The 26,635-nt window shown below is 38.6% G+C and overlaps 1 protein-coding gene across 7 annotated transcripts in view; it reads right to left on the bottom strand.

Annotated features, from left to right (window-relative positions):
• The window catches only part of SLC38A4 (solute carrier family 38 member 4), a 68,165-nt gene that overhangs the window by 7,831 nt on the left and 33,699 nt on the right, over positions 1–26,635 (bottom strand). For 6 of the 7 annotated variants that reach the window (XM_081128716.1, XM_081128713.1, XM_081128714.1 and 3 more), the window contains 12 exons: positions 21,714–21,944; positions 17,648–17,738; positions 17,019–17,134; positions 14,220–14,293; positions 13,679–13,771; positions 8,976–9,057; positions 8,803–8,885; positions 8,645–8,703; positions 7,474–7,746; positions 7,263–7,342; positions 5,878–5,978; positions 4,071–4,195 (listed from right to left, as the gene is read on the bottom strand). In XM_081128716.1, the coding sequence (XP_080984842.1) occupies positions 4,071–4,195; positions 5,878–5,978; positions 7,263–7,342; positions 7,474–7,746; positions 8,645–8,703; positions 8,803–8,885; positions 8,976–9,057; positions 13,679–13,771; positions 14,220–14,293; positions 17,019–17,134; positions 17,648–17,738; positions 21,714–21,832 (1,296 nt within the window). In that variant the 5' untranslated portion in view covers positions 21,833–21,944. Of the gene's footprint in view, positions 1–4,070; positions 4,196–5,877; positions 5,979–7,262; positions 7,343–7,473; positions 7,747–8,644; positions 8,704–8,802; positions 8,886–8,975; positions 9,058–13,678; positions 13,772–14,219; positions 14,294–17,018; positions 17,135–17,647; positions 17,739–21,713; positions 21,945–26,029; positions 26,223–26,635 lie in introns of those variants that run through there. The other variant, XM_081128718.1, reaches the window with a different exon arrangement.

Below are 26,635 nucleotides of genomic sequence, written 5' to 3'. Positions count from 1 at the left end.
AAACCAGATAGTTCTGGAAATGGTTTAAGAGCGACTTTGGAATGGATTTTTAAAAATTGGATTAGCAAAAATTATGAAAGTCATTGTGGAAAGGACTGAAGAAAGCAAATGCCTTGATTTGGCTTTCCCCCACAGCTTATAAACTCTACATTATGTCCTGCAATTAGTTTTTATTTAATATTGTCCAAACTGGTCTAATTAGTAGGCTTAAATAAGCTTTCTATGGTACGTACATAGTGCCTAAGGATTTATTTGTCTGAAAGTGCTAAATTTATAGAATAAACAACTAGAATATAGGTTATTTTCAGGCCAATGTCACATCTATGTGCTTTTTAGTCCTTTGTTAAGATAATGCATTTAACTTAATAAGCTGAGTTGCAGGCAATCTTATATGTACAATATAAATGGTTTCTTAAGGTCAAATGGCTCCCAGAAAGATGAAGGTTTAGCCCAACGATGTAGGAGACAGAAAGTTTACAAGAATGATGTTTGGAGTAAATGGGGAAAGCTTGCTCCTCATAGTGAAGGAGGAGTGACAAATCCCCAACAGAACTGGAGAAACACAGAGTTGCCAATGTCTTCCTGAAGAGAGCCACAGGGCAAACGGGACAGCAGGCTGCAGGGCATGGGAGGGGGAGGTGGAAAGGAAGAGAAGGAAACCTGCTGGTCATTTCATGTAAAAATGCTGCCTTGAGACACAAGCCTGAGATCAGAAGATCCTCAGCAGTTCTGTTTACCTATGTCAGGAGAGAGGCCACCCTGGTTTATTACCCACAAAGCACTGCCTGCTGTTCCACTTATCTAAGAGCCCTTTTCTCTACAGACACAAACTGATAAGAACCTGGAAATGTGGGTCAGATGCTACGGGTGGAGGAAGTCCCCAACAACAGCCATAGCTTCTGACTCTGAATGATTCCAGAAAAGTTCCAGAGCTCTGGAGAAAACCTCTGTTATTTCCAGAGAAGGTGTTCTGAACGGGAACCTCTTAGAAGATGCTATGTTCTAATGTGGGGACCCAATGTGATAGTCAGAAATGCAGAGGGAAAGTAGAAAGCAGGAGCCTTGGGTCTGAATTCCCGGCCCCCTCCCCCCCCAAAAAAAGTGGATTCTATTGCTTAGGAGAAAATCACAGTTTCACTTTGTAGGATTGCTTAGGACAATACCTATAAATCATAATTCTCTTCCAGTTTTTCATAGCAGTATCTGCCATATTTCTATGCCTATATCTACATACACTTAAAAACAGGAGATCTGAAGGCAATGTACATGAAAAGAATGACTTTACTATGGCAAAATGAAACAGAAGTAGCTAGAGAATCTGAGATGTGCTCTTTTTTGTAAGGTTTGACAGGTGGAATATAAGTCTCTGGTCTTGATAAACTCATTAGAATTATTTGTTTTTCAGGTTTTCATGGTGTTGTGTGAATTTTACTACGTAAAGGGAAACATAAGCTAATATGGCATTGTTAGTCCTTGGGGAGGAGGTGCAGTCCCATAATAGACCCCCTGCCCCATACCATCTCCCTCCTACTGCTAAGAAAGGACAGGAAATGTTGGACTATTGATGAAAAAGCTAGAGTCTTAATTCACTTCATTTATTCATTTGTCGAGCAAACACATCAAGCAGTCACTAGGTGCCTTTTACTAAGAAGGAAAAAACTAGCTGAATTGGAGCAAAGAAAGATAATAAATGGATTAATCAAAGGAAAACCCATCCAATCATTCAACAGCAACAAAACCCTTCTCACGTCTTCTGAGGCGTCTAAGAAAGAGCCCAGTTATATGTAGAAAGGAAGAGTACGTAAAAAAACCGAGACACCTAAAATTGACATATTTTGATCTAGATTAGGTTTTATTTGCTTGTTTGTTTTATTGTTTGTATGGGGATACAAGGTAAAGTAAACAAATTTCTTATTGGTCAAGAGTTTCTTAATACAAAGAAACCTGTCGGGAGAACCATGCTGTGACTCAGCATCTGACACACTGACAATCCTGGCTCTAAATTGTAAGAAACAAACAAAAACACCACTAACAGCTTCAGTCACTTTGGGGGAGAAGTGACCGAATGTAGTTGCCTTGTGGGGAAGAGGGGGCTGGACCCCCTTTTATGTCACCCATCGCATCCGCGGAGACCTGGGTCCACTGAGCCCAGATCCTCACCCAAACTGGAATTTGTGACAAATGTCAGCAAGGGGAATGGCCTATGCTTTTGCTAGAAAAGAATCTGTACATCTCAGGAAAAGGCAGGTTTCGTTTAGAGACCGCTTTTCTTAGCGAACGTTGCTGCGGTTACCCTCCGCCAGGCACTGTGCGCGCTCCCTGACCTCCAGGGGCTTCCACCCGGGAGAAAGGTGGGCGAGTGAACAGCTCATCTCAGCGGGGCACTGTGAGCGCAGAGCAGTTCCAGGCGCCGTGTGCTGAGGCCGTGTGAAAATGCATGACGAAGGCTAGAGTCATTTTCCTGAAATTTGTTTCTAATGGTCAATTTTGGTTCTAATGGACATCTCGTGGGGGATGTTTCCAACCTGCTGCCGGTGCTAATGGCAGTAGTGCCTTATCTATCACATGGGGGAAGAATTTCCGTGGGGATATTGGGATTGTTAATGCTGAGGTGAACTGTCACCAGTAAATGAAAAGCTGACTTTTACTTTCCATTGCCATGGTCCAGCCATCAGTGTCACCATGCTAAGGGCGCTGCATTAGTTCAACTGGTACTGAGTAGCTGTGTGAGCACAGCCAGGTCTGTTAACCTCCTGAGGCCACGACTTGAAAGCACTATATTTAGGGTTTGTGAATAAAGCAATACAGAAGCACATACCAGATTTCTTTTACGAAATGCTTTGATTCAACAATGATGTACCTACTGTGTACCAAAATTTCGTTAGTGATATCTTTACCTACGAAAAGAAGGGCTCCTGATATTTTTTTCCCAGTGACGTAGTTTGCTTAGAAATTTTACCCTATGAGACACTTTCTGTCTACAGTTGTCTTCTCCCTTGTACCCATGATGAAGCTGATTTTAGGCTGAAGCTGTGTGTATGCCATTTGAAATACTTTCAGATATATGAGAGGCAAGACATTATTTAACAGTAAATATTAGCCAGCTTAGTAATAAGGATCTGATTTCATGCACTCACGAGAAAGGAATGTGCCAAAAAATATTTCAGCACACACACTGCATTTAAAGTGACCACAGAGTCATTACATGAGCAGTCCTCATATGCTTGGCCCTGTATGGAACATTCTGTACAGGACAGTGCTGGTTACTGTGTTGCTTATTTTTTCCCCTAAAATGAATGAGTAACTTCAGTGTTTATGAAAGGAGAAGAGTTGGCAGGAGAGTGCAGACCTATGTTTATCCATAGGTGGTGGTTTTAACTCATGCAGCCCAAATCTCCACAACCAGCCCTGCTCTGTGATCCCAGAAAAACTGACGCCAATGGCATGTGCCAGGAAGGGGCGCTCCAGTGAGGACATGCGTCAGTAGGAGAGATATATGATGGATAATGTAACTTTTTCAAGAAATTTGGTTTTAGGATGTCATCTATGTCACATGAATCCCCTTTTCATTAGTCTTCAAGGAATTGGGTTAAATAAGGTGACTTTTGGATGTTACTGTGGCACAATAAACTGCGGGGAAATGAAATACCTTCAAAACTGTGGTGAAATGTAATATGACTTGAAAGTTATTGTGGTTTTGGCTTTCCAGTTTCAGAACTTATATGAACTCCTACTCGTTTCTACTAATCCACAAGATAGAAGCTCAAGATCTGTTTTTTGAATTTGAGTTTAAAAATAAATTTCAGCCTCAGTAAGGCTGGAAAATAAATAAAAATAAATTCCATGATTTTTTTCCTTACACGTTAAAAATACCTAACATCTAAAAATACTTGCTCTAGCTACATATTAGTCAATTTTAAGTGGCTCCAAAAATGCTGTATAAAAATAATAATGTCCTCAGGCACTGCAATCGCAAACTCACATTATAATTAAGTCCATGTCAAGTCAGAACATATGCACTAATCAATGGAATCAAGCAGGATTCTTTCATCAAAGCTCCATGTACTTACTGGGAACAGGACGATGGGCACAGTTAGTGTTACTGCCACAAGGACTGCCAGGCGTACCAAGAGGAGAGTGGTGTCAAATGTATACACTTTGATGTAAGCGTGAAGTAATTCATCTTCGACTTCTCCTACAAAGAAGAATAGAAAGAGTCCATTTGGGGCTGTTAAGTCGGCACTGGTTACCTATGGTAACCTTCTACAGGGGAACATAGTAGAGTAGAAAAAACCCATGTCTGGTTTTACCATGTCTTTGGGCTTATTAGCTGTGTGACTATTGAACAAAGGGGCCCTGAAGCTTATAAGTTGCAGAAGCTAATATGAAATTGCTGAGGGGCTTCTCTAGCTCATTTGCATGGTGATAAATCTATCTCTGCTCTACAGAAGCATCACAAAACAGAAGATAGACTAAGGTGCTCTGGTTGAAGGGTATGAAAGGCCCAAGCCCCACTAGTTGTCCCTCACATCCTGTCACACCTCCCCCTCCTCTCTGCCCCTACCTACCCAGCCAGCCTGAGGTAGCTTCTCCTAACCCAGTATGGACACCCCAGGACAAATGATCTCTAACACTTTTTCAAGATCAACAATTATGACTCCATGACAACACTGATACATACATTTGGGCTTTTTCAAGTGTAAGTAACATGCAAGGATGAATTAGGATGAGTTATACAGGGTCTCCCAATGAATATTACTCTAAGAAGTAGATGTTGCCCTCCTGGAAAACACAGGCATTCAGATTTTCAGGTACAAATGAAGGAGATGTGATGGAATCAGATGTAGTCTGATTTTCCTACTACTCCCCTCAAAATCAGACAAAGGGGATAAAAGATACCTTCAGTGGTATTGACCTGACTTTCCCTAACTCACAGCCAGCAAGGAGTTAATGCCCAATATAAAGCGAATACTTGGTTAATAGCCAAATACTGGTCAAATAGCATAAAACTCAATCAAGTGGAGCTCCCCATCCCCCAGTCTTTCCCTCCAACTTGTCTTGCAATCAATTTAATTTATTGAGTCACTCAGAAAAATGCCAAAAGTTAAGTTTATACACAAAATATATATTTATGTTGATCACGTCGATTAGTGTGAACGAATGCTCACAGGTCAGTGTTGGACCCCCTGAAATTTGTCTGTGGGGCCATGCTTTGCAGAAGGCAACAGCAATCCCACTCCTGTACCCTGTTAAGATGCCCTAGAGGAAATGCTTTAGGCATCCTCTAATGTGGCCATGTCACCTTAGTTTTGAGAGGTCATTCCCAGAGTGAAGGGAATTCTGGCATGTACTGTTCTTTCTTTAGGGAATTATTCGCTATAATAGAATAGACTGGGATAAGCAGGACATTTTGCCTAATGTTCCAAGCCCTCAGATTCGACTTAACTGGTAAATAAGAAGCAGGTTCCGAGTCAGCAATGTTGTCCTTTTCCTGCCATTTGCTTGATAGTTAGTTATTCTACCAATAGAGCTTTACAACATGCAGTTGAATTCACTCTCTTTGCTTTTAGCCTGAGATGGACTAGGGAGTCAAGCCAGGAAATATTTTCTATCCCAGAAGGAAAATAATTAAATTTGAGGGATTTAAAAAAAAAAAAAATATGTGTGACTACAAATTGTTGTAACCTGTTAGCCAAGCTGGTTCAGGTCCCATTTTCTTAGGTCAAACAGCATGGCTAAGATAGCGTGTTAACTGAGTACCTGTATCTACAGTTCATGCTGCTGCAGAGGGTAATTAAAAGAATGATACCTACCCAGGTTAATGATCAGTTCAGCTAGGATTTGCGCAAAGAGAATGGCTTTAACAGAGTGACCTACCATAAAAGGTTAGGTAACCGAAGAGGGCAGCAAGCAGGTACATGATGAGCATCCCTGTGATGGAAATATTTGACACTGTCTGCATTTTCCTCCGGGACCGGCTGAAAAGAAAAAGAAAACTGAGTTTGTTTGTTTTTTAAATTTATGAACAGATCACTTTTTAAAATTAAAATAAGAAAATAGTGAAAGAATGTGTGTCTGTGCTGTTCATTATAAAGCCTCTTTTCTCGTGCAAAAGCATAGCTTATTTAAATTTGTCTTAAAAGTCGTGAAGGATTTGTTTTCATTTTTCTAAAACATTACTCCTTCAGCCTTAGCAACAAGCACTTTCTTAAAAGAAGACCAGTTTATTTTGTGTTGACAAGTAAGCTTGTCTACTGAGTATTTAAGAATGTAACTAACATGAAAGCCTTAATATTTCATAGTGAGGCAGGTTTAATGAGGACAACTACCTACCAGAATGAGCAAAGCCCTACTTCTGGGAGTTCTGATATTATTACCAGGATGCTTCATATTATTACCTGAACAGCTTCTAGAAACCATTCTAGACAGCACCCAGTGGCTTAAAGTCAATTTTCATGTAACTGCTACATGTGGTTTTCCAAGTAAATCAAAGACATCAAAATAATTAATTCCAAAAATTTGTTATAAAGTAAATCAGAATTTATGGGGGAAATTATTGCTATTTAGTAAAAATGAAGACTGAGATTGTTGATGTCTGGGTTAAAGAAGTTGAAAATTATTATATGACATTGTCTCTTAAGGGCAAAGAAGGAAGCCACTATAGTGGGCTCAGATCTAATTCATCCTCAAGTAGATGTCAACAATCTCAAAGGGCAAAGAGTATTAATGACTCTTAGAATATAAGCTGGAAGAAACAGGATTGTCTAGCCAGTGTCTCCATTATACAGATAAGACAATGCAGGTCAGATATTGGCACATCTCTGTGGTGAATGTCTTCTAGACAGGGGTTAGAGACTGACCACAGGTGACATCAGTGGCTTAGTAAAGTCACCCTAACCATAATTTTTGGTCTTTATAAGTGTGGTAGTTTCCAGTTCAGGTGACATCACTTCTTTCCACCCAAATTCAAATTTGAATTCTCCATGCTTTCCAAAATCCTTACAGCCCTTGGCTCCTTCTCCCCTTCCCTGAATCCCTGCCCTGGACCATTAGGATGGAGGAATAGGAGAGAAGGGAACAGATAAGGTAGTGCAGTGAGGAGTCTGATTCACATCTTTTTGGTTAAAGCACATTACTGGAGAGTGGTTACAGCATAAACGCTCTGAAGAGAAAGCTATAAACCATAGCTGAATAAAGCACCTTTGAACACCTGAGCCAATTTTCAAAGCAAATTAGAATTGCCAAAATGATGGCTGCCTTACTCTTTAAGTTCACTGTAGATGGGAAGGACCTCAGGGTGGCATACAAAAGCAAATGCTAGGATAGGAATTGCATAGGCCGTCTGAAAAACAAAGACAACACCGCATGTTTAGCACTCCAACACAGATGGCCTTCCAGGCCTTCTCAGCTTAGGAAATAAAAACTCCGAGGCCACATCGCTAGGCTCCTTAGAGGCCCAGGCCTCACACTTACCCGGGAGTTGAATACAAAGTATTTGGGTTGACACTTGTCACTGTGTACTTCATACTCTACTCCACTGCCATGAAGAGAGTGCTTGGCCTGGTTCTCATCTAGCCCTGCAGGATTCTGGTGGGTGTAATCCATCATGAAGTTCACACCACTGCTCTCAGAGTTGTTGGGTAACATTACCACGTGCATTGGAAGTGTACTGTTGAATGTCAGATTTCCAGCATTGTGATCCAGAATGGGCAGAGGGCAGGGTATTTGAAATTTCTTGTAAATCACCTAGACCCAGTCATTAAAAAAAAAAAAAAAAGTTAGCCTTTGAGGAAAACAGTGAAATGAAAACCCATGTGTGTGCCTTATGAGATGAGGGGCCTCTGCTGAGGATTCCTTGAGGATTCCTTTTAGACTAATGGACAATGGAGACTCCCTCTAGCCTCTGTCCTAAGGAAAGAGCTGGAACTATGGCTGGCAGCCCTGCCCCTTAGAGTCAACAGGACAATATTTTGCATGAATCCATCCTAAGCTGCATTCATACTCTTTCATGAAAAAGATGATCATTTCCTTGCTCTGTTTCATATCTTTTTTCTTCAAATTAATAATAATATGGGTTATTAAAAACTCCTCTCTCCTCCTTTAGCTCTTTGGAGGAATGCTCCATAAAATTTGGCATCCATGATATTACAAGATATTCCCTTTTGGCGGGGAGTGGGGGGAGGTGAGGAGAGGGGTTTCTTCCTTAGTCCCACTGTGGCCGCCCTCTCTTCATGGGTACAATGAGTAGCGGAAAATGGCTGATTTGTGCGGGGTGGCTAATTCTGTAGCCTACTCATTTCTCTTCTGGGACTCTCATCTTCTCCTTTCTGCACCTTTCTAAGTACTAGGTTATTGTCATGTTCCTGCTTGAAGTGTTCTTTTGGTCCAAATATATATTGTGTGCCTAAAACATACTATTAGCAATGGTCTTGACATTCTAACGCAGCTATTTTTAAATTCATCACTGTTCTTTTCTCATTCCAAATTAGAATACCAAAAAAAATAAATAAATAAAATTGCTTGTGATGCAAGAACTATTTCATGCTAGTGAGGTGCTTGAACAGAAAAAAAGGAACAGTAATTTAGGCATTAAGTGCATCTCATGCTCCCCAACCAACAAGAATCATATCAATAAGTCACTTACCACACTGACAAAAAACACCATGCAGGTGAGAGAAAATCCGCTGGTATAGCCAAGGTAACCTAGGCGTTAACAGAGAAATTCTGGAAGGTAAATATGGCATCTACAATCCTCTTACTATGAAAATATAAGATGAAAATAAAAATTAAAAATGACTTTACCTAAATTTTTAAGAAGAGAAAGTGGTAGAATGATTCCAACAGACACAAGTATGACGAGGTAGTTGCCATCGAGGTACCATTCTCTAGAAGAGAAAGACCGACCAGACTATTGGTATTGGAAAAGACCAGTTAGAATGGGTCACTTGACAGTACAGAGAGAACATAACACATACCCAGTATTTTCTTCAAGTCCCATGAATGTTCTGATTACTTCAGGTAGCTCGTACTTAATGATAAAGAGGTAGCTTGACATTGCTAAAATGAAAAACATGGCAGCTTAGTAGGGTGCATAGCACTAAAGTCACGGGCAAGTCATGAGAAGTCCTTGCATCTGTGTATCCCAAATGCAAGGTAAGCATTTAATCCCTGTAAGGTGAGCATTTAATCCCCCAAACAGCAAGAAAGTTACCCACTGTGTGTTCTGTACTGCTTCCAAGTTCTTTCCAAAAATAGGCATTTGGCCTTGCGTATGGAACTTCAATAACAGTATCAGTGATGATTCTGTGATCAGTCCTGCTCTGAGGTTTTCAGGGAAGCTGCACTTTGAATGCTCCCCCTCATTAGCTATAAGGCATCATGGACTGTGCTGAGTGTGCCTGTCTTAGTGTCTATAACTTGAGGGACCTGGCAACAGAAGGCATCGTCCAGAAGGGAGGGGCCAGAATTGCAGGGTGAAGCAGGGTAGACTGCGTGTCACTCCGGCTCTCCCCAGGTGGGTGCCAGTCTAATCCTCTGTAATCTCCCTGAGGGGCACACAGAGTCTCAGACCACAGATTGTCTAAACTGGAGTCATACTGGATTGATAAAAGAATACAGAAGAGGATAGCTTCTCCCCGCTTTGTCGATGAAGATTTTCCTCCACTACATCCTGCTCTTAAAAGAAAGTATACAAAGTGGCAACATTTCTTGAGCATCTAGATAAGTGATAGATGTGTGATCATGTACTCTTCTGAAAACCTGATGAAATATGTAAACTCAATGCCTGGAGGGGGTATATTTATATGGATATATATGTGTGTGTGTGTGTGTGTGTGTGTGTAGTAAATAATTTTGCCTACAACTGTAGGGATTTATGCCACATATCTTTCTCAAGTCCACCCACTCAGTGAAGCGTAATACTAATTTGTTATTTGACACACAGTCAAAAGACTCAATTAAAAATAAACTGACAAGTTTTGCATTGACAGCTTTAACTGTCTGCTCCATCCTTCTGCGGAATTTTTGCTAACAGATATTTTAAAGCAGATACTAAGTTGTAAATTGAGCTATTAATATTAAATTAATGAATATTAACGATATTTCTTTAACCTCAAACAGAAGTAATAATGGTGATAATAATTCCCCAGGTTGTTTAGTTCTGCACATTACTCCATTTAACCAGCAAGAAGTATATTATTATCTTCATTCCATAGCTGAGGACATAAAGCTTTCATGGCATGTCCAAGGTCACATAGCTTGAAAATGACAGACCACATCCAAAATGAAGGTCCCTGATTTGGGGCCAGTGCTGCTCTTTATTGTAAAGTGAAATGATTCTTATAATACCTGATGTATCTTCTGCAAACATTATTTGGTTAATCTTTACAAAGACCTTGGCTAAAGCTAAATCTTACAAAGAGTAAACAGAGTAGATATTTCTGATTAACTGGCTCGGTGAGGTACCATTCAATTTGAGAGAGCTATTATTGCTGACTTTCAGTGACGTTACCACTGTTAATGTGTTTGGTCTTCAAAAATTCAGAATGAGCCAGACCTGTCTGGGTAATGTCAACATGATCCTGCCTGTGTTGAAACATCTATGGTAAATGTTAATTTTCAGGGGACTGAGAAAATGAAATGTTCTAAATGTGGAGTTGCTAAATACAGAAATACAAGTGATTTCCCTTAGAGCAAAATAACCACTCATCAAACAGAATAACCAAAGTGAGAGGGTTTTCAGGAACAATATGTAAAATTTTATCTTACTCCCTTAAAGCCACACTCCTTGTCATGTGTGTGGCTTGATCGAGAGACCACCTTATAGGTTATGCCATTATTTAGAAGCTTAATAGTAGCTATACTTTGAACAACAGAAGGTGCTAATGTCACTCAGCCTCTTGGAGTCAGGGCTAAATAGGTGTATGGTTATTTCAGTTGTCCAAATAAGTGAAATAGATCAACTGTGAGGTGATCCTATGAAACGCGTGATACTTTAAATCCTGATAAGGCTGAAAATTTGAACTAAATGTAGAGTAGTCTGTTTGGTGGAGGATAGGGGGCTTAAATGCTTATGACCCCAAAACAGTAAAATGAATGAAGCAATCCTGGCATTACTGCCAAATTCTGCCCAAGATTGTCTTAATATATAGAGATATGAGGAGAAATAAATATAAATACAAATATATATGCTTGGATTTTATCTGCTTAACAACTCTCTATTGTCAGGAGCAGGTATAGTTAGATAAAGGTCATTAAAAGAATTGCTGCATTCCAGAAATCCTAGATAACTCCACTGATTTTATTTGTCAAAAATGCTTACCTATTTGCAAGATCTCTGTGCAAGTTTATTTACTGCAACCTTGTCTGTAAGACTGAAAAACTGGAAACAAGCCAACTGTTCCTCAATAAAGGATTCAGTAAGCCAATTATGCTACATTTGCACAATGAGAGCACAAAAGCCATTAAAAAGAATAATATGTGAATACATTCAGGGCATGTTGTTAAATAAAAAAAAGAAAACTGCAAATCAGTATTATAAGATCCAATTTTGACAGAAACAATATATTTGTTAAATTTGGTGTAGAGAAAAACCTGGAGTTATTTCTAAAGATAACTTACATAAAACATTTCTTTGTCATCTATATTTTTATGTAATGTTTCAGGTTTTCACAGTTAGCATTTATTTGTCTTATAATTATAAAAATGCTCATTTAAAAAAATAACCAGAAGGGCTTCAGAGATATGGATACTGAATCTGAGAACCAGGGAAGAAGGAAGCATGTATTGAATCCATATTATGTGCCATATGTTGTCTTATTTCACCTTTACAATGACCTTGTGAGGATGGAATATTACTCTCACTTACAGAGATGGAAAATTAGACTCAGAGGAGCAACGTGATTTTCCCAAGGTCATAGATAGTGACAGAAAAAGACTCAAATTCAAGTGCTATTATCTATGCAAGGGTGTTAAAATATCTTTTAAAAATAGTAACAGACAAGGTGCCTACAAAGAGCGCAAAGGGAGCCCAGAGGAACTAGGAAACACTAGTTCCTAAAAGCCGAGAGAAGCAGTGGATCGTGGGAGGAGAGAGAAAGAGAGAGAGGCAGTGAAGGAATCTGTGTAATTCTGTGTTTGTGTGTGTTAGGGTGGAGGACTCCAAGCACAGGGGAACTGAATATAGTTTCTTATGGTAGGACACAGGACACAGGGTATAGATAGATGATGATAGATGATAGATTAGATAGATAGATGATAGGTAGATAGATGATAGATAGATAGATAGATAGATAGATAGATAGATAGATAGATAGATAGATAGATAGATAGATAGATAGATAGAGATAGATAGATAGATAGATAGATAATAGATAGATGATAGATAGATAGATGATAGATAGATAGATGATAGATAGATAGATGATAGATAGATAGATAGATAGATAGATAGATGATAAATAGATGATAGATAGATAGATGATAGATAGATAGATGATAGATAGATGATAGATAGATAGATGATAGATAGATAGATGATAGATAGATAGATGATAGATAGATAGATAGATATAGATGATAGATGATAGATAGATAGATAGATAGATAATAGATAGATAGATGATAGATAGATGATAGATAGATAGATGATAGATAGATAGATGATAGATAGATAGATAGATAGATGATAGATAGATAGATAGATAGATAGATAGATATAGATAGATGATGATGATAGATAGATAGATAGATAGATAGATAGATAGATAGATAGATAGATAGATAGATATAGATAGACAGACTTGAGGATTGGTAGGAAAAATATCGGAAAGATAGGAGGAGGAAAGATGATGAAGACCCCTACGTGTCAGGCCAAAGAGTTTAAATTTTACCTTGAAAATAATGAGGAAAAATTTTATACACAGGAGAAGCAAGAATAGATTTTATTTGAGAAAGTTAATCTGAAGGATGAACTAGAGAAGGGAGCAGGGGAAACTCAAGTTCAGGTGATCCCTGTGGTGGTGGGAATGGAAGGAGAGGAAGGACTGAAGCGGTAAGAGACAGAATGAACAGGAGCTGCCTGGTATTTGATTGGACGCTAAGGGTTAGGGAGAGGGAAAATGTAGGCTGGCGCCCAGATTTCAAGGAAGGTTTTACCCTATATTTTAATTCTAGAATTCAATTGGTAGGGTTTTATATAGTATTTCATTCTTCCATATTGCTATTTTTGTTGTTGTTAATCTGCATCTGAGGATTTTTTTTCATTAATTTTTAGAGAGAATGGAAGGGAGGGAGAAGGGGGGAGAGAGAGACAGACAGAGACAGAGAGAGAGAGAAACATCGATGTGAGAGAGACACATCGACTGGGTGCCTCCTGCATGCACAGGGGCTGGGGATGGAACCTGCAACCCAGTCACGTGCCCTTGATCAGGAATTGAACCTGAGACCCTTTGGTGTGTGGGCCGATGCTCTAACCACTGAGCCAAATGGGCCAGAGCACATAGTGCTATTTTTAATTAAAGAGAGACAGCAAGTCTATTTTAAAAACTTACATTTTTAATTTAAAATGTACAAAGCAGCTATTTTTTCAGTAAAGTACTTATGTATTGCCGTAGTTTTCTTACATATTAAACATTCTTTAGAAAGTTTAAGTAGCCTATTGAAGGCTATACCCCCTTACCTCCAATGTTCTGCATTGTAATGGAAATAAAAGCTGCGATTTTCCCAGGCCATCCAAATGCCTTTTCCCCTAATTTTTCATAAATTAAAGACCCTACAATCAAAGATAAAATAACCTTGTTAAAAAAGATTGTTTTAATGACTAAATTATTTCTGTAATATAATTTTACACTGGAATCTCAAACGTATGAATAAGCACCATATATAAGTTATAAACTCAAAAGACACTTCTCAAAAACCAGTGCAAGATATGATCAATTTTCCCCACACAAGAAGCAATGGCTTCATTCCTGTGAGCTCCACGAAGCAAGTCTAAACTCGTATTTACATTAATTATTTGGCTTCAACTTGAGCCAGTTGACTTTCACTTTTCTCAGATGCTCAAATAACTAAAAACATCGAGAGACCATGTCATTGGGGTCAGAAGAAAATGAAATGTGAAATTCACCAAAGTCATTCTATAGTTATGGAGCTATAGACTGAAATGCCTTTTAAAGAGAATCAAAATAGGGCACTTTAGACATAACAGGTAGTGAGCATACCTCCTTCCTTTGAAGTCTTTAATAAGAGGTGAACTGAATAGAGTGATAATATTGCCACAGCAAGCAGCATGGTTCTGTGAGGGGAAGAGAGCAGAGAATAAGTTTCTATAATACAAAAGGCATAATAACAGATATTACAATAAATTATCACATTGGTCTTTTCAACCAATAACTTTCCAAAAGTAGGTGGATTTGGGGGAAGCTGAGAAATTCTTTTCAGAACCTACACATACTCTTTAATGTCACAGGACTGGAATTTGCTATTATTTATGTACCAAAACCTACTACCTGAACTTCCTAACATATTTTTTTTAGTGTTACTTGGTAGTAAAATTTGGTTCATCGTGTAGGTGCTAAATGTATAGAAAATTAGCAAATACCACATCTACTTACTCAGCACAAGGGTCTATGTACATCATATTTGCATGATAGTTGCACCAACATTTATAATTGAAGGACTACTCAATAGTCTGACTAACCCTTAATCTAAAATATAAAAACAGAGAAGCCTAAGTGTGCAGAGTGGGCTCCATTACTACTGATCAGGCACATTAGGGGTCAAGTGGATGAACCAGAGGGCAAGCCATTGCCTGTGTGATAGAGAAACAGGAAAAGGTAGGTACAGGGTGCAGGGAAACTGCTTTTCAATATTCTGAAAAAAATCATTTCTGGTTCAGGACCCTCCCATATCTACATGCATGTATGATTTCTTTATGCTGTGTTTCTCCAAAAACAAGACTGGAAAGCAAAAATAAGATAGAGGCATTTATATGATAATTTAAAGAGCAATACTGAACTTTACCTGACATTAAAAAAAAAATTGTATTCTTTGTCTGTTTTTATATGAGGAGAGCACACTAAACATTTTCCCAAAAGTTGACCATAGTCTTTGTATACTCCCACTGAAGTCAGTGTTGTGACTGTATATTTGGACCATGAGTTACTAATTGTATAGCTTTGCTGTGCCAGAACTGACTAGTCAATGACTTGTTCTTAGTGTTCTGTATGACTTATGAACTTACCCGTTTTTAAAGAATTATGTAATTCGGGTTACATAATTTTGTTCCTTGGAAAAATACTGAATATTCCCACTATTCTAAACATAGGCTTGCTTTGGCAGAAAATGCTAGGAGTGAAACCAATGAAATCCTGTGTCACTTGCTGTGAATTGGAGAGAGCCAAATCCAGTCTGTGCTGCTTAGACACAAAAAACATACCCACAGTGTCTAGCAATTTAGTTTCTCTGGCTAAATTAATCTGCTACATGTTTGTAAGCCTGAGATGAAGCTCTTGTTTTAAAAATGGAATATTCTCCTCCCATGAGAATGATCTGTTGCTCTAACATTGGGGGAGGTGTTTATTTTTTCTGTTCATCCGTGACCTATGCTAACTTCCTAATTATTTTGATAGTTTGTGTAATTAACAAGAAGACATTATATATACAACTATATATGAATACATCTCTAGCCATTAAGATTCAGAGAATTTAAAAATGAGTTTATTTCAAACATGGCTTATAATAGTAAAGTTGATATAAAAACCCATTCAGCTAAAAAATATTGTAACAAAAACACTTCAATGAAGGCACTAACTCAATATAAATATTTATAGTCCTGCCTGATCCTTAGCCCTCAAATAGCTGTGTGATTATCTAATCATAAGTGATGTTCAGAACATAAATAGCATATATTTGTAATATAAATGTTGCATTCTTAGACAGTTGTTTAATGCCCTAGCATTGCGTTAGAGATTGTGATCTGCATTCACACTGATGCCTGACTAACATTAGACTTTATTCCTGTGAAGAATTCCAGTGCTGCCAACTGTGTCTTGGAAAATACCAGGCAGTATGTAATGCACACAAACATCTGTGGCTGTCTGTCACAGACAATGCAGTATCCGTCCTCTGGGTCAGCTATGTGGCATTGCTGATCTTAGGTAGCATTTGACCATGTTTGATTAAAGTGGGTAGGTTTAGGAATAAACTTGGGCCGCTCCACAAATACTCCCTATGCCAGGTCTTGGGGATACAGATATATGATGAGTGAAACAGACATGGGATCAACTCACTGGAGGTTATAGTGTAGCAAGGGAGATAGACATTAATCAAATAACTGCACTGAAATATTAAAACTGGTGAGTGTGTAACAAGGTGGTTTGTCCTAGTCATGGGGGTTGGGGAAGGCAGCATGGATGTGATGTTGAGCTGAGATATCAGGAGTTAACTACATGAAAATGAAAAGGAAAGAGCATTTTCAAGAGCATGTGCAAAGGCCTTGTGGTGAGAGGAAACACAGCAGCTTCACGGGACGGTGAGAAGGCCAGTGTGCCCGGTATATCTGGTGCCCAGGGGCATGAGGGATGAGGTGTGACAGAACCAGGGTATGCAGGGCCCTGGTTTAAAGTGGGTTTTTTTTCCTAAGAGTGTTATAAAGTCAGATTTGCTTCTGAGAAAGATCTTTTGACTACTACACACCAAATTATTTTAAACATCCACTGAATAATGACTTACTTTTTTAAATGGTCCTATAGACTGGGGTGGGGGAGCTTCCCTGTCACTTTGGTTGGTTGAACACACAAAGTTTCTGCATTTGGTTAAGGACAGTTGGTTAAACGAGTATTATGATCTGACTGCTCTGATTATTCCTTAGGCTGCAGTTCTATCTAAAAGCAAGAGGAATATGCTAGTAATTTCTCAGATTATTTCTGTTGACAAAGATCAAACTTCAGATTGTTAATTAAAAGAATGCCAGGTACATGTGGGCTTCAAACCAAATGCAGACATGTCCATTCACTTACACAAACAGTATGATCCCTGTGTTGGCCATGGCGTAGGACAGGCCCAGGATTCCACTGCCCATGATGGCGTTACTCAGGTTAAATGAAGACATTCCAAACGAGGTGGTGCCAGGGTGCTTGGAGAACAAAGGACGCATTAGAAGCAAATATTTACCAGAGGATGAACCACTTTTGGGTTAGTCTTACTTTCACATTATCTTTACTGGAGGAGATGATAATCTAAGATTGAAGACTGAGATAAAATCACAGCGAATAAAAGCTTTTTATTGACTCCACTTCCATAAAAGCACGTAATTTTCAATGGAATGCAGTGCTTAGCTTTAGCAAAAGGTCTCAGTAAAAAGAAAAAATCCAGGTTGAGTAACATAAAGAAGGGAAAGCATGTATGATTGCAGATTACCTTTGGGTTAGAATGATTTCTCCAAAAAACAAATAAATTTCATAAATGATTTATGCAGCCATATGGCGAACAGGAAAAACAAGTCCTTATTCCAGTAAGGGCCTGAATAAACAGAGAATGTGCTGATGGAGGCTTGGAAAATTTCAGTCACACTGTTTTCCCCCAGAGACCTGGGTAGATCAGACACCCTCAAGTCCTGTTTATTGCCTGAAAGCAGAGATTCACTTACATGTTCATCATCATAATCTGCCAGCTTCTTTTTCCCCAAAAATCCATTTGTCAGGAATTTCTGACTTTCATCGTCTTCATTAGCAAATTGACTGAACACAAATATAAAAGAGAAAATAAGGAAGTAAACACGTCTGAGTAAATGCTCTGAGTTATATCTGTGTTTCAGGCGATCTAAGTAACTGGGTAAGGGGGTAAAAAACAGGACGCCTGAAACTCTGCTGCCTCTTGTCCTCTGTATGAGTGTTCCTTCCAGACCAATGACTGGGCTCCAGTTAGGGGAGTGAGGGAGGAAGTTATGAAGGAAGAAAATATTGGTTTTAGTTGGAATTTTTAAAGCCACGTTTCTTCTCCCCACATTAACTATGCAAGAAAGAGAATAGTTAGAGCTGATTTTGTTCCCAAAGGAAGGGTAAAGAGTAGTAACTGAGATTTCTCAACCACTACCCCACCATAATCAGATGATTTTATTAATTCAACAAGTACTCATTAAGTGACAATGCACTGTGGTCCTCATCTCATTTGATGCTCAAGTATCCCTAAGAGGGCTTTTCACGCCCCTACTCTAAGGACGAGGTGACTGTGGCTCAAATAAGTGAAGTAGCACGTCTGCAAGCACCAGACCCCACGTACAGCATCTTCCACGTGCAGTCCCAGGCAGGGGCCTGTAGCTGACATGTTTCTCTTTTTTGGCTCCACCTGTTTAGTCATATAGCCCTTGTTGGAAAGTAGTTCAGTGGTAGCTCGGTGTTGTGTTTGGTTGTTTTTGTTGTGTGTTTGTGTATTTTAATGACTCTGAAAATGGGCTTGGGTGATAGACAATGGATGAAACTAAGAAAAACATTAAAAAAACCCAATGAATTAGTAGAAGGGTTGAGAGGGAAGCAGGACATTAAAATGTCACTCTTGATGGAACACTGTGATTGTGGTCTGCTGGGGCCCAGGCTGGACGCTGCACAGCCCCTAACAGTGCTGGTTGGCTCCTGCAGTCGCATGCCAGGGCCTTTGAGGTCTGAACCCAGTACCAGCCACATTTCCAGAAGGCTGACTGATGAGTCCAGCTGCCACCATTGCATTTGACACTGCAGAATATTGCACAGACTTTCTTTTGGTCAGATGAAATGCTCAACTGTGCATGCTGCTTCAAAGTGCTTCATAACGACATAGATCGCAACTTTTAGGGCATTTCTTACATGACAAAGTAAGAAAAAGTAATTGGAGAATATTTTATTAAAATAACCCTTAGAAATAGGAAAGTGGAAAATAATTATTATGGGCGATCCATGCAAATTATATTTAATAATAGGAACTAATCCTGAAAATAATCTCATGAGGAAGAGGGAATAGCGAGGTTCCTTTCTGAGAACAGACGATGTTATCAGGTGTTGACAGAAGCAACAGACAAAATCCCAAAGTTTATGTGCTTTCTAGAACCTAAGGTGTGGTTTTCAGGACCCACCAGGGTCCATACAGAAACATTTCCCGGGCTCTCCTCCTATTTCTCAGAGGAAGCATAGTGCCCTCAGATGCCGCCTTCTTCCATCCCTTCAAGCCCCCCTTTGTGCTGTATTTAGTCTGTAGTTAATATACTTGCTATGTGGAGACCAGTAACTAATATGCGTCATTGGAATCTGAGACAATGAGATGAAATGGAGCCTAAAGTGGGCCTAAGGATAAGACAAAAGTGATTTAAACTCTGGAATATCTGACATTCTACTTTTTACCTTAATCAATAAACTAGAATCCTTTAGTCCATGAGTAGTTTTTAAAATTTAGAATGTGGAAGTAATTAGATTTTCTTTTCTGAGGCATTTGCATGCTCTTATTTTGGCACTGGATGAGTTGTGCTCATAAAACATGCCAAGACTGCACAAAATATACGAGAAATGTCCTCAGTGTCTTAAATGTTTTGATATTGAACCCAGCGTGTATTGAAAACACAAGTATAATGATTGCAAATAAATGCATTATGTAGAATTTCTCAAAAATTTACATGTAAGAGATCAATTCAAACCAAACAGAAACAAAGCCTGTTTCAAGATGATTATAAGATTGGAAAATGATGGCCAATGTTTGAGTCAGAAGTGAAGGCACTGTGAGTGGTCCAGAACATGTTGTATGAAGTTAACAAAAGCATCCTTGCTCTTTACATTTTGGCTTTTAGAGGACCAAATGGAATGGCGCCATAGGACTGCTCTTGGGATGGTGTCTCCTTGAGCTTGGCCACCTCTGCAGAGCTCCTATCTGTGTGCATTCTTCTCAGAAACAAAAGAGCCCTTGGATTTGGATCAATTTACCAAGGGTGATGAAGTGGAGGAGAAAGAACAAAAGTTTACTGAGTATAAGCTATATGCTAGGCACTCAGGAGAGTGGGTGCTGGTTTGCCATTCTGCGTTTTCCACTGGCGCCCAAAGAAGAGAAATACCTTCTCTAGCATTAGGGAACTACAATGCAGATTCCACAGCCCCATGTTTTACCCCATTGTTTTTCCTGCTCTGGAAGATGCCATGATTTACATCTCCAGAGCCTCTCTAGTACAACAACCCTAAACTTCACTGCCCTGACTCCTTAGAGGAAGAACAGTGCTTCCTCCCAATGGTCTTTCTTGGATGTTGTGAATACAATGAAATGTCCTTGTTTGAAGATAATATTCTCTACTTCAAAAATTCCCTTCTGGGTGTCTTAAGTCATGCATAATTTGTATTACGTAACATTTTTGATAAATTAATTTACTTATCAAATAACTATTGTGCACCTACTATGTACCAGGCAGTGTGATGTGTGCTGGGACCACAATGGCCATTAGCCCGCTGTCGTGGCACAGTCAGTATCTGGATAGGGAGAGAGTGCGCAAAGGGGGGGGTTGCCACTTCTGCCTGGGAGAGGCTTCATAGGAGACCTGCTGTTGAGGTGAGTGTTGAAGGGTGAGTGGAGTCAATAGAAAGGGGAAGGTGGGTAAGTGATACTAAAAGAGGGAATTCCAGACAGATGGAGCAGAATGAGTGAAGGCACAAGGAGCTGTGAGTGGCTCAACAAGGCCATAGAAGAGGGTAACACAGGGAACAGGCAGGAGATAGGACAGGAGAGCTAGGTAAGGGGCAGATCAAGAAGGAGCTTACATGCCAAGCAATGTATTGTCTCATCTTTATATTACAGTTAATATAAAGACTTTACCCAGGGATGGAACATGAGTCAATTTGCGAACGTAAAATACTACTTTTGCAAGGAGGTGGACAGCTACTTGGAGAACAAAACGTACGACGGAGCCACATCAGGGCTGTTCTAACAGGCGAGAGAGGATGAGGGCCTAAGGTAGATGGCAATAGAATGGATATAGAGAAGAGAGTGGATTTGAAACACTAATGAGGCAGAACCAACTGGATGTGTTGTTTGAGGTAGGGAATGTGTGGTTTGACAACTGGGGTATTTTGGTTGAGTCGTTGAATAATAGTAGAGGCTTTCACCACCATGGGAATCACTGGAAGAGGAGCACGATTTGAAGAAAATTATAGGTGTTCCATATTAGACATTACAAATTTTACTTTATAAAGGAGGCAATTCAGACATGAGTCACCCAGTAGAGATGTGTCATAGACAGTGGATATAATGATTTGGAAGTAGGTGAAAGATAAGGCATATATTTATTATGTTTTCTATGATAGTGATGAATGAGCTTGCAGATATGGCACTTCTAGTGAGGAAAGAATCCCTACAGAACTCTGGAGATGGAGCAAATGCTAAAGGGTAGTCAAAGGAGGAGGAATCCAAGATAGAATGATCCGATAGGTAAGAGAAGTGATAGGCTAATATCATTCAAGTTATTCTCTATTATTAATGGGGATAGAAACACTGTAACTTCAATTCTAAATTAGTCACATAAAGGATTGACATATAAAAATGGTATATTAATGTGTACTTCAGGATCAGGAAGTTGGTGTGTTAACATCAATACCATTGTTCTTTCTCAAATAGGTAATAAATCCAATTCTTCCTGACAAGCACCTTGTTTTCCATGTCCATAAACCTGTCTAATTTTCCATGAAGCCTGGTCATTTTTAACCTCATACCTGCTCATTGCTGCCTTTTCTAAATTTCCCATCCCGGTGTAGATATCTTGAGCACTTTCTCCACTGCTGCTCTCATCATCGGGTCCCATGTTGACATTTGTCAGTTCCACAGGATCCATTTGAGCTGTCAGCGCTTTCTTGTCCACACACGAGCTCCTTCGGTGTAAACAATATACTGTACCTTCAGCTCAAGGCTCTTCCACTTTGTGTTGATGTTCAGTGCACTCTGTTCTGCAAACAGAACACAAATCAAATAATTATAATTTTCTTTAAATGAGATAAATGAATATGAATCACCTATTTTGTGTATGTTCTCTATAAAAACATGGAAAGGAAATAAACTCCTGAAAACTTCACATAAATATGCCCAGAAAGATTGAACTGAATTATAGGAAGAAAGGAAGTTATTAATAAATTGCCAAATCAGCACATGTTTATAGAGTGCCTATGTATGTGAATATGGCAGGTGCTTGCCAGTCACCATGGGAAGAAAAATAAATCTTAAGATGTAACAACAGTCTTCAAGAAGCTTTAGGCATTTGGGTGGTTTTTAAAAAAAATTTTATTGAATTTATTGGGGTGGCATTGGTTAATAAAATTATATAGGTTTCAAGTGTACAATTCTATAATATATCATCTGTATATTGCATTGTGTGTTCACCACCCAAAGTGAAGTCTCCTTTTGTCACCATTTAACCCCCCTTTCCTTGCTTCTACTTCCAAGAAGCTTTAGGTATTTGTAAGCAGACTGCATGACTTAAAAGAAAGGGAGACAAAAGTAAATTGTTGACAAAGGAAGATCTACCAACGCAGAATCTATTGGTGTCTCTGCTAGCAGTAACATCCCAAAATTACCACTTTAATTTGCTAACTGCACATGAAAGAATTAACACCACCAAAATGCTTGATAACATGCAACACAGGGTAGGATCAGGCTCAGGGAGCCATTTTCCAGCACTTGGATCATGAAGCCAAGGTTAAGAGTAGGAACAAAAGGAAGAACAGGCGTATCTTTGAATCAGCATCAGTCACCATCTTCATAAAGTTAAAATACGTTTTAACAACAAAGAGATTCAGCTTTTAGACTCCTATCTACCTTTAATTTACTAGATCTCAGCACAAGTTATTTAACTATTTGCCCCTTATTTTCCTCAATTTTAACTGAAAAGGTGAAAAGGGGTAGATTGGCATTGTGTAAAAAAAACAACACAAAAAATCAAAACAAAACAACCACCATACTGTGAATCCATCATGTTGTTGATACAATTTTTTTCTGAAATTTTTACTATTAGAATCATTCAATTCTTGTTGAACCATTATATTGGGGGGAAAATGATCACTCTTGGAAGGTGTGGTTATGGGATGTGCACTACCCATTTGGTAATGAAATCCTGAGCAGAGAAACTAACATAAAAATTGCTTCAGAACTCATTAAGTCCATAAGTCCCTGAACAAATATATATATAGAGAGATATATATATAGATGTAGATATATATATATATATACCTATACACACACACACACACACACATATATATGTATATATATATACACACGCATAGAAATGTTTACACAATCCAGTGCTGCTCCAGATATCTCTGGAAGGCAACTCACACTCCAAATGACAAAAGCTACAAAGCACGTATGGAAACTCACTGGGATGAGTGTCAGTAGACATGAGAAAGATTCACAGATAGTTACAGATAGCAAAGCAATTAAAAGAGGACTTTAAAATTAATATAATAAAAATAATAAAAAAATTAAAAATAAGAAATAGCATCTATAGAATAAGAACATTATAAAAAAAAAGATGAGGCTGGTTTAAAAAGAGCTAAAAGAGAATTCTAAAAATAAAAAATATAGTCATTGACATAAAGAAAACGTAGCTAAAGGGAGAGTAATGAAACTGGAAGATAGATCTGTGGAAATCACTCAAATTATATCACAAGGAGATGAAGAAAAATATGAAGTTAAGAGACATGGAGGAAAACAAGAATAAGAAGTTTAAACATACTCTAATAGTTATTACAATATGAGAGAATTGTGAGACTAGGGATACACACAATAGAAAGACATAATGGCAGAGAATTGTCCGGAGCTGAAAAAAAGTTGGAGTTCTCACATAGTACTTCAAGCAGGAGGAGTAAGAATGAATATATTCATTAATATGTGGTAGTGTAAGACATCAAATATAAAGAGAAAAATCTTAAAAGCCACCAGAGAGAATAGAAGTCAGACATGCATATGGTTAAAAGAAAAAATAGAATCTTGTGTTAAATGAGAACAAAGATTTCTCTCACCCCTCACACAGTTCAGCTTCACTTCTCAGCAGCAACCACTAATGACAGTTTCTGTTTTTAGTTCTTCATTTAAATTTAAATTTAAATCATTCACTAAAACCTCTCTGACTTTATCTACTCTGGACTGGTATCTATGAAAGATAAGGAAATGACATATTTCTCTCTATCCTTCCTTATCACATATTTCTAACCATTTTAGTTAATGAAATTCTTTCACAAAGTTGAGATTCATACTATTCTGTAAAACAATTTCTCATAATTTTCTATACATTGTTTCTAAACATTAAAAACCAGTAATCAGGATTTACAGCATTGTGATTGCGTAAATAGTACACCCCAAAGAACCAAGTGGTATATTTGACTATATAATAAATGAAATATAATCCTCTATTACTCAAATTTTGAAAGTGAATTTGCCATAATTTTTACTTTCTGAGTGGTTTCCTCCTTCACCCTCTGGGTCTCATTCAGCTGCCAATGTTTCTTGACTGCCATTCCATCTTCTTCAGTTGATTTTGCATTGTGGTGAAATATTACTGTAAATAATTTTTTTTTTATACAACGTGTCCATGTTTGTACATAAAATTTCTGACTTGTTTCATGTTGGAAATTGTCTTTACTTTGCCCTCCAACTTGGTTGAATTCTAGATTCAAAATAATTTTCCTTCATGACACTGAAGACATTCATCTTGACTTCTAGCTTCCACTGATATGTCTTATTTCTTTGATTTTTCCATCTGACTGATTTTAGAATTTTTCTATTATTGGAAAATTTTCCAGTATGCAGCTAGATGTGAATAGTTGTAAAATTCACCTTATTCTATACGTGGAAAGCCCACTCCATTAAAAGATGTATATCTTTCTTTCGATCAGAATAATATTCTATTATTTTTAAACTGTTTCTTTCCCTGTATTTACTCCTTCTAAGACTTTTATTAGATAATGTTAGACCTCTTGATCTATATCGCTAAGTCTTTCTCTTTATTTTCTATCTCTTCGTCTTACTACTTAGTGTTCAGGAATATATCCATGATGTCATGTCCAAAATAATAAATTTGATCTGCTGCATGATATTGTGATATAGTAAGAAATATCTATTTGGTCTTCTTCCCAGATCCCCAGGCAGAGAGCCCCTAATGTAATACAATACTTTGATGTTTGTTTTTTGTCCCTAGTTCCTGAAATAATTCTGAAATAATAAAGGTGAAAAGAGTGTCTTTTGTAATTTATAAGCCCCTTCCAACCACACTTGAGTTTAAGTTAATGAAATGACTTTGGAAAGCCCCTGACAATGGGTGCTGGTTGCCAGGGGAGTCAACCACGTGATTACAGCGTTGGAACTTTCAGCACCAGACCCCCAACCTCCTGGGTGTGGGAGGGGCTGGAGGTTGACTTAATCACTAATGGTCAATGATTCAGTCAATCGTGACTAAGTAATGAAGCCTCCATAGAAATCCTAACAGAATTGGTGAGCATGTGGAGTTGGGAGGATAGCACACCAGGAGAGGGCATGGAGGCTCTGTACCCCTTCCTCATGCCTTGCCCTATGCATCTCTGCCATCTGGCTGTTCCTGAGTTGTATCTTTTTTATAATAAACCAGTAATCAGTAGACTGTTTTCTGGAGTTCTGTGAGCAATTCTAGGGAATTACTGAATTTGATTCACAGCTGGTTTGTCAAAAGTACAGGATGTCTGGACTTGCAATTGCATCTGAAGTGGGGGCAGTCTTGTGGGACTGAGCCCTTCTCCTGGGGGATCTGACACTAACTCCTGGTAAGAGTGTCAGATTTGAATTGAATTGTAGGATACCCAGCTGGTGTTGGGAAATTGGTGAGTGTGGGAAAACACACATACACACAATTTGGTATTGGAAGGGAGTATTGAGAATAGATAAACATTGTTTACTTTTAAACTGTATCCATTTTATTTTTCAATCTGTCCACTAATTATTTTTCACAACCATGTTTTTAATTTCTAATAATTTGTTCCTAACCCCTTCTTCTTTTTCATATTACCTTTTTTGTCTGTTTTTACATGCAATATTTTCTCAACTCTTTCTCAGGATATTGATTGGAAGTTTTCAACAGTTCCTTTTATTCCTTAAATTACGTATTTTTTTCTGGAGTTAGTTATTCTGTTTGTTCATTTTTGGCTCTTCTCTTTCATGCTGCTGGTTTTCCTTAAATTCTTAGCAATCCTTGGTTTAGTCATATTTATGAATGAAGAGTATATTGGTTAACTTAGACAGCTAGTACTCAGGGTTTCTCTGAAATCTTGCAGGCCTGTCACTGATGGGTTGCTCCTTTGGAGGTCCTGTGTGTGCGGACCACCCTTAGAGGAGCCCACATCCAGACACAGCTGTCCCTCTGGGAGGGAGAGTTTCCTCTGGAAGCAAAATGCTGTGATCTATTTTCCTCTTGGTGGAGCTTCCACTTCTGCTTGTTACCCTTCTTTGTCAGCTGTGGAGGCCCTTATACCTATACTAGAACTCATTCTCAGATTTTCTTTACAGACTAAATCACAGCCTGATTCTATGGGCAAAAGTGGCAGCCTAAACTGACCAAGATTGTCAAACTGAGGTTGCTTGGTGAATATGTGGTCACTGGTTGCCTGTGATCCAA

This window comes from Miniopterus schreibersii, assembly GCF_964146895.1.
Source record: "Miniopterus schreibersii genome assembly, chromosome: 2".
NCBI classification, from domain to species: Eukaryota; Metazoa; Chordata; class Mammalia; order Chiroptera; family Miniopteridae; genus Miniopterus; species Miniopterus schreibersii.
This window is presented reverse-complemented; position numbering and strand designations above follow the sequence as displayed.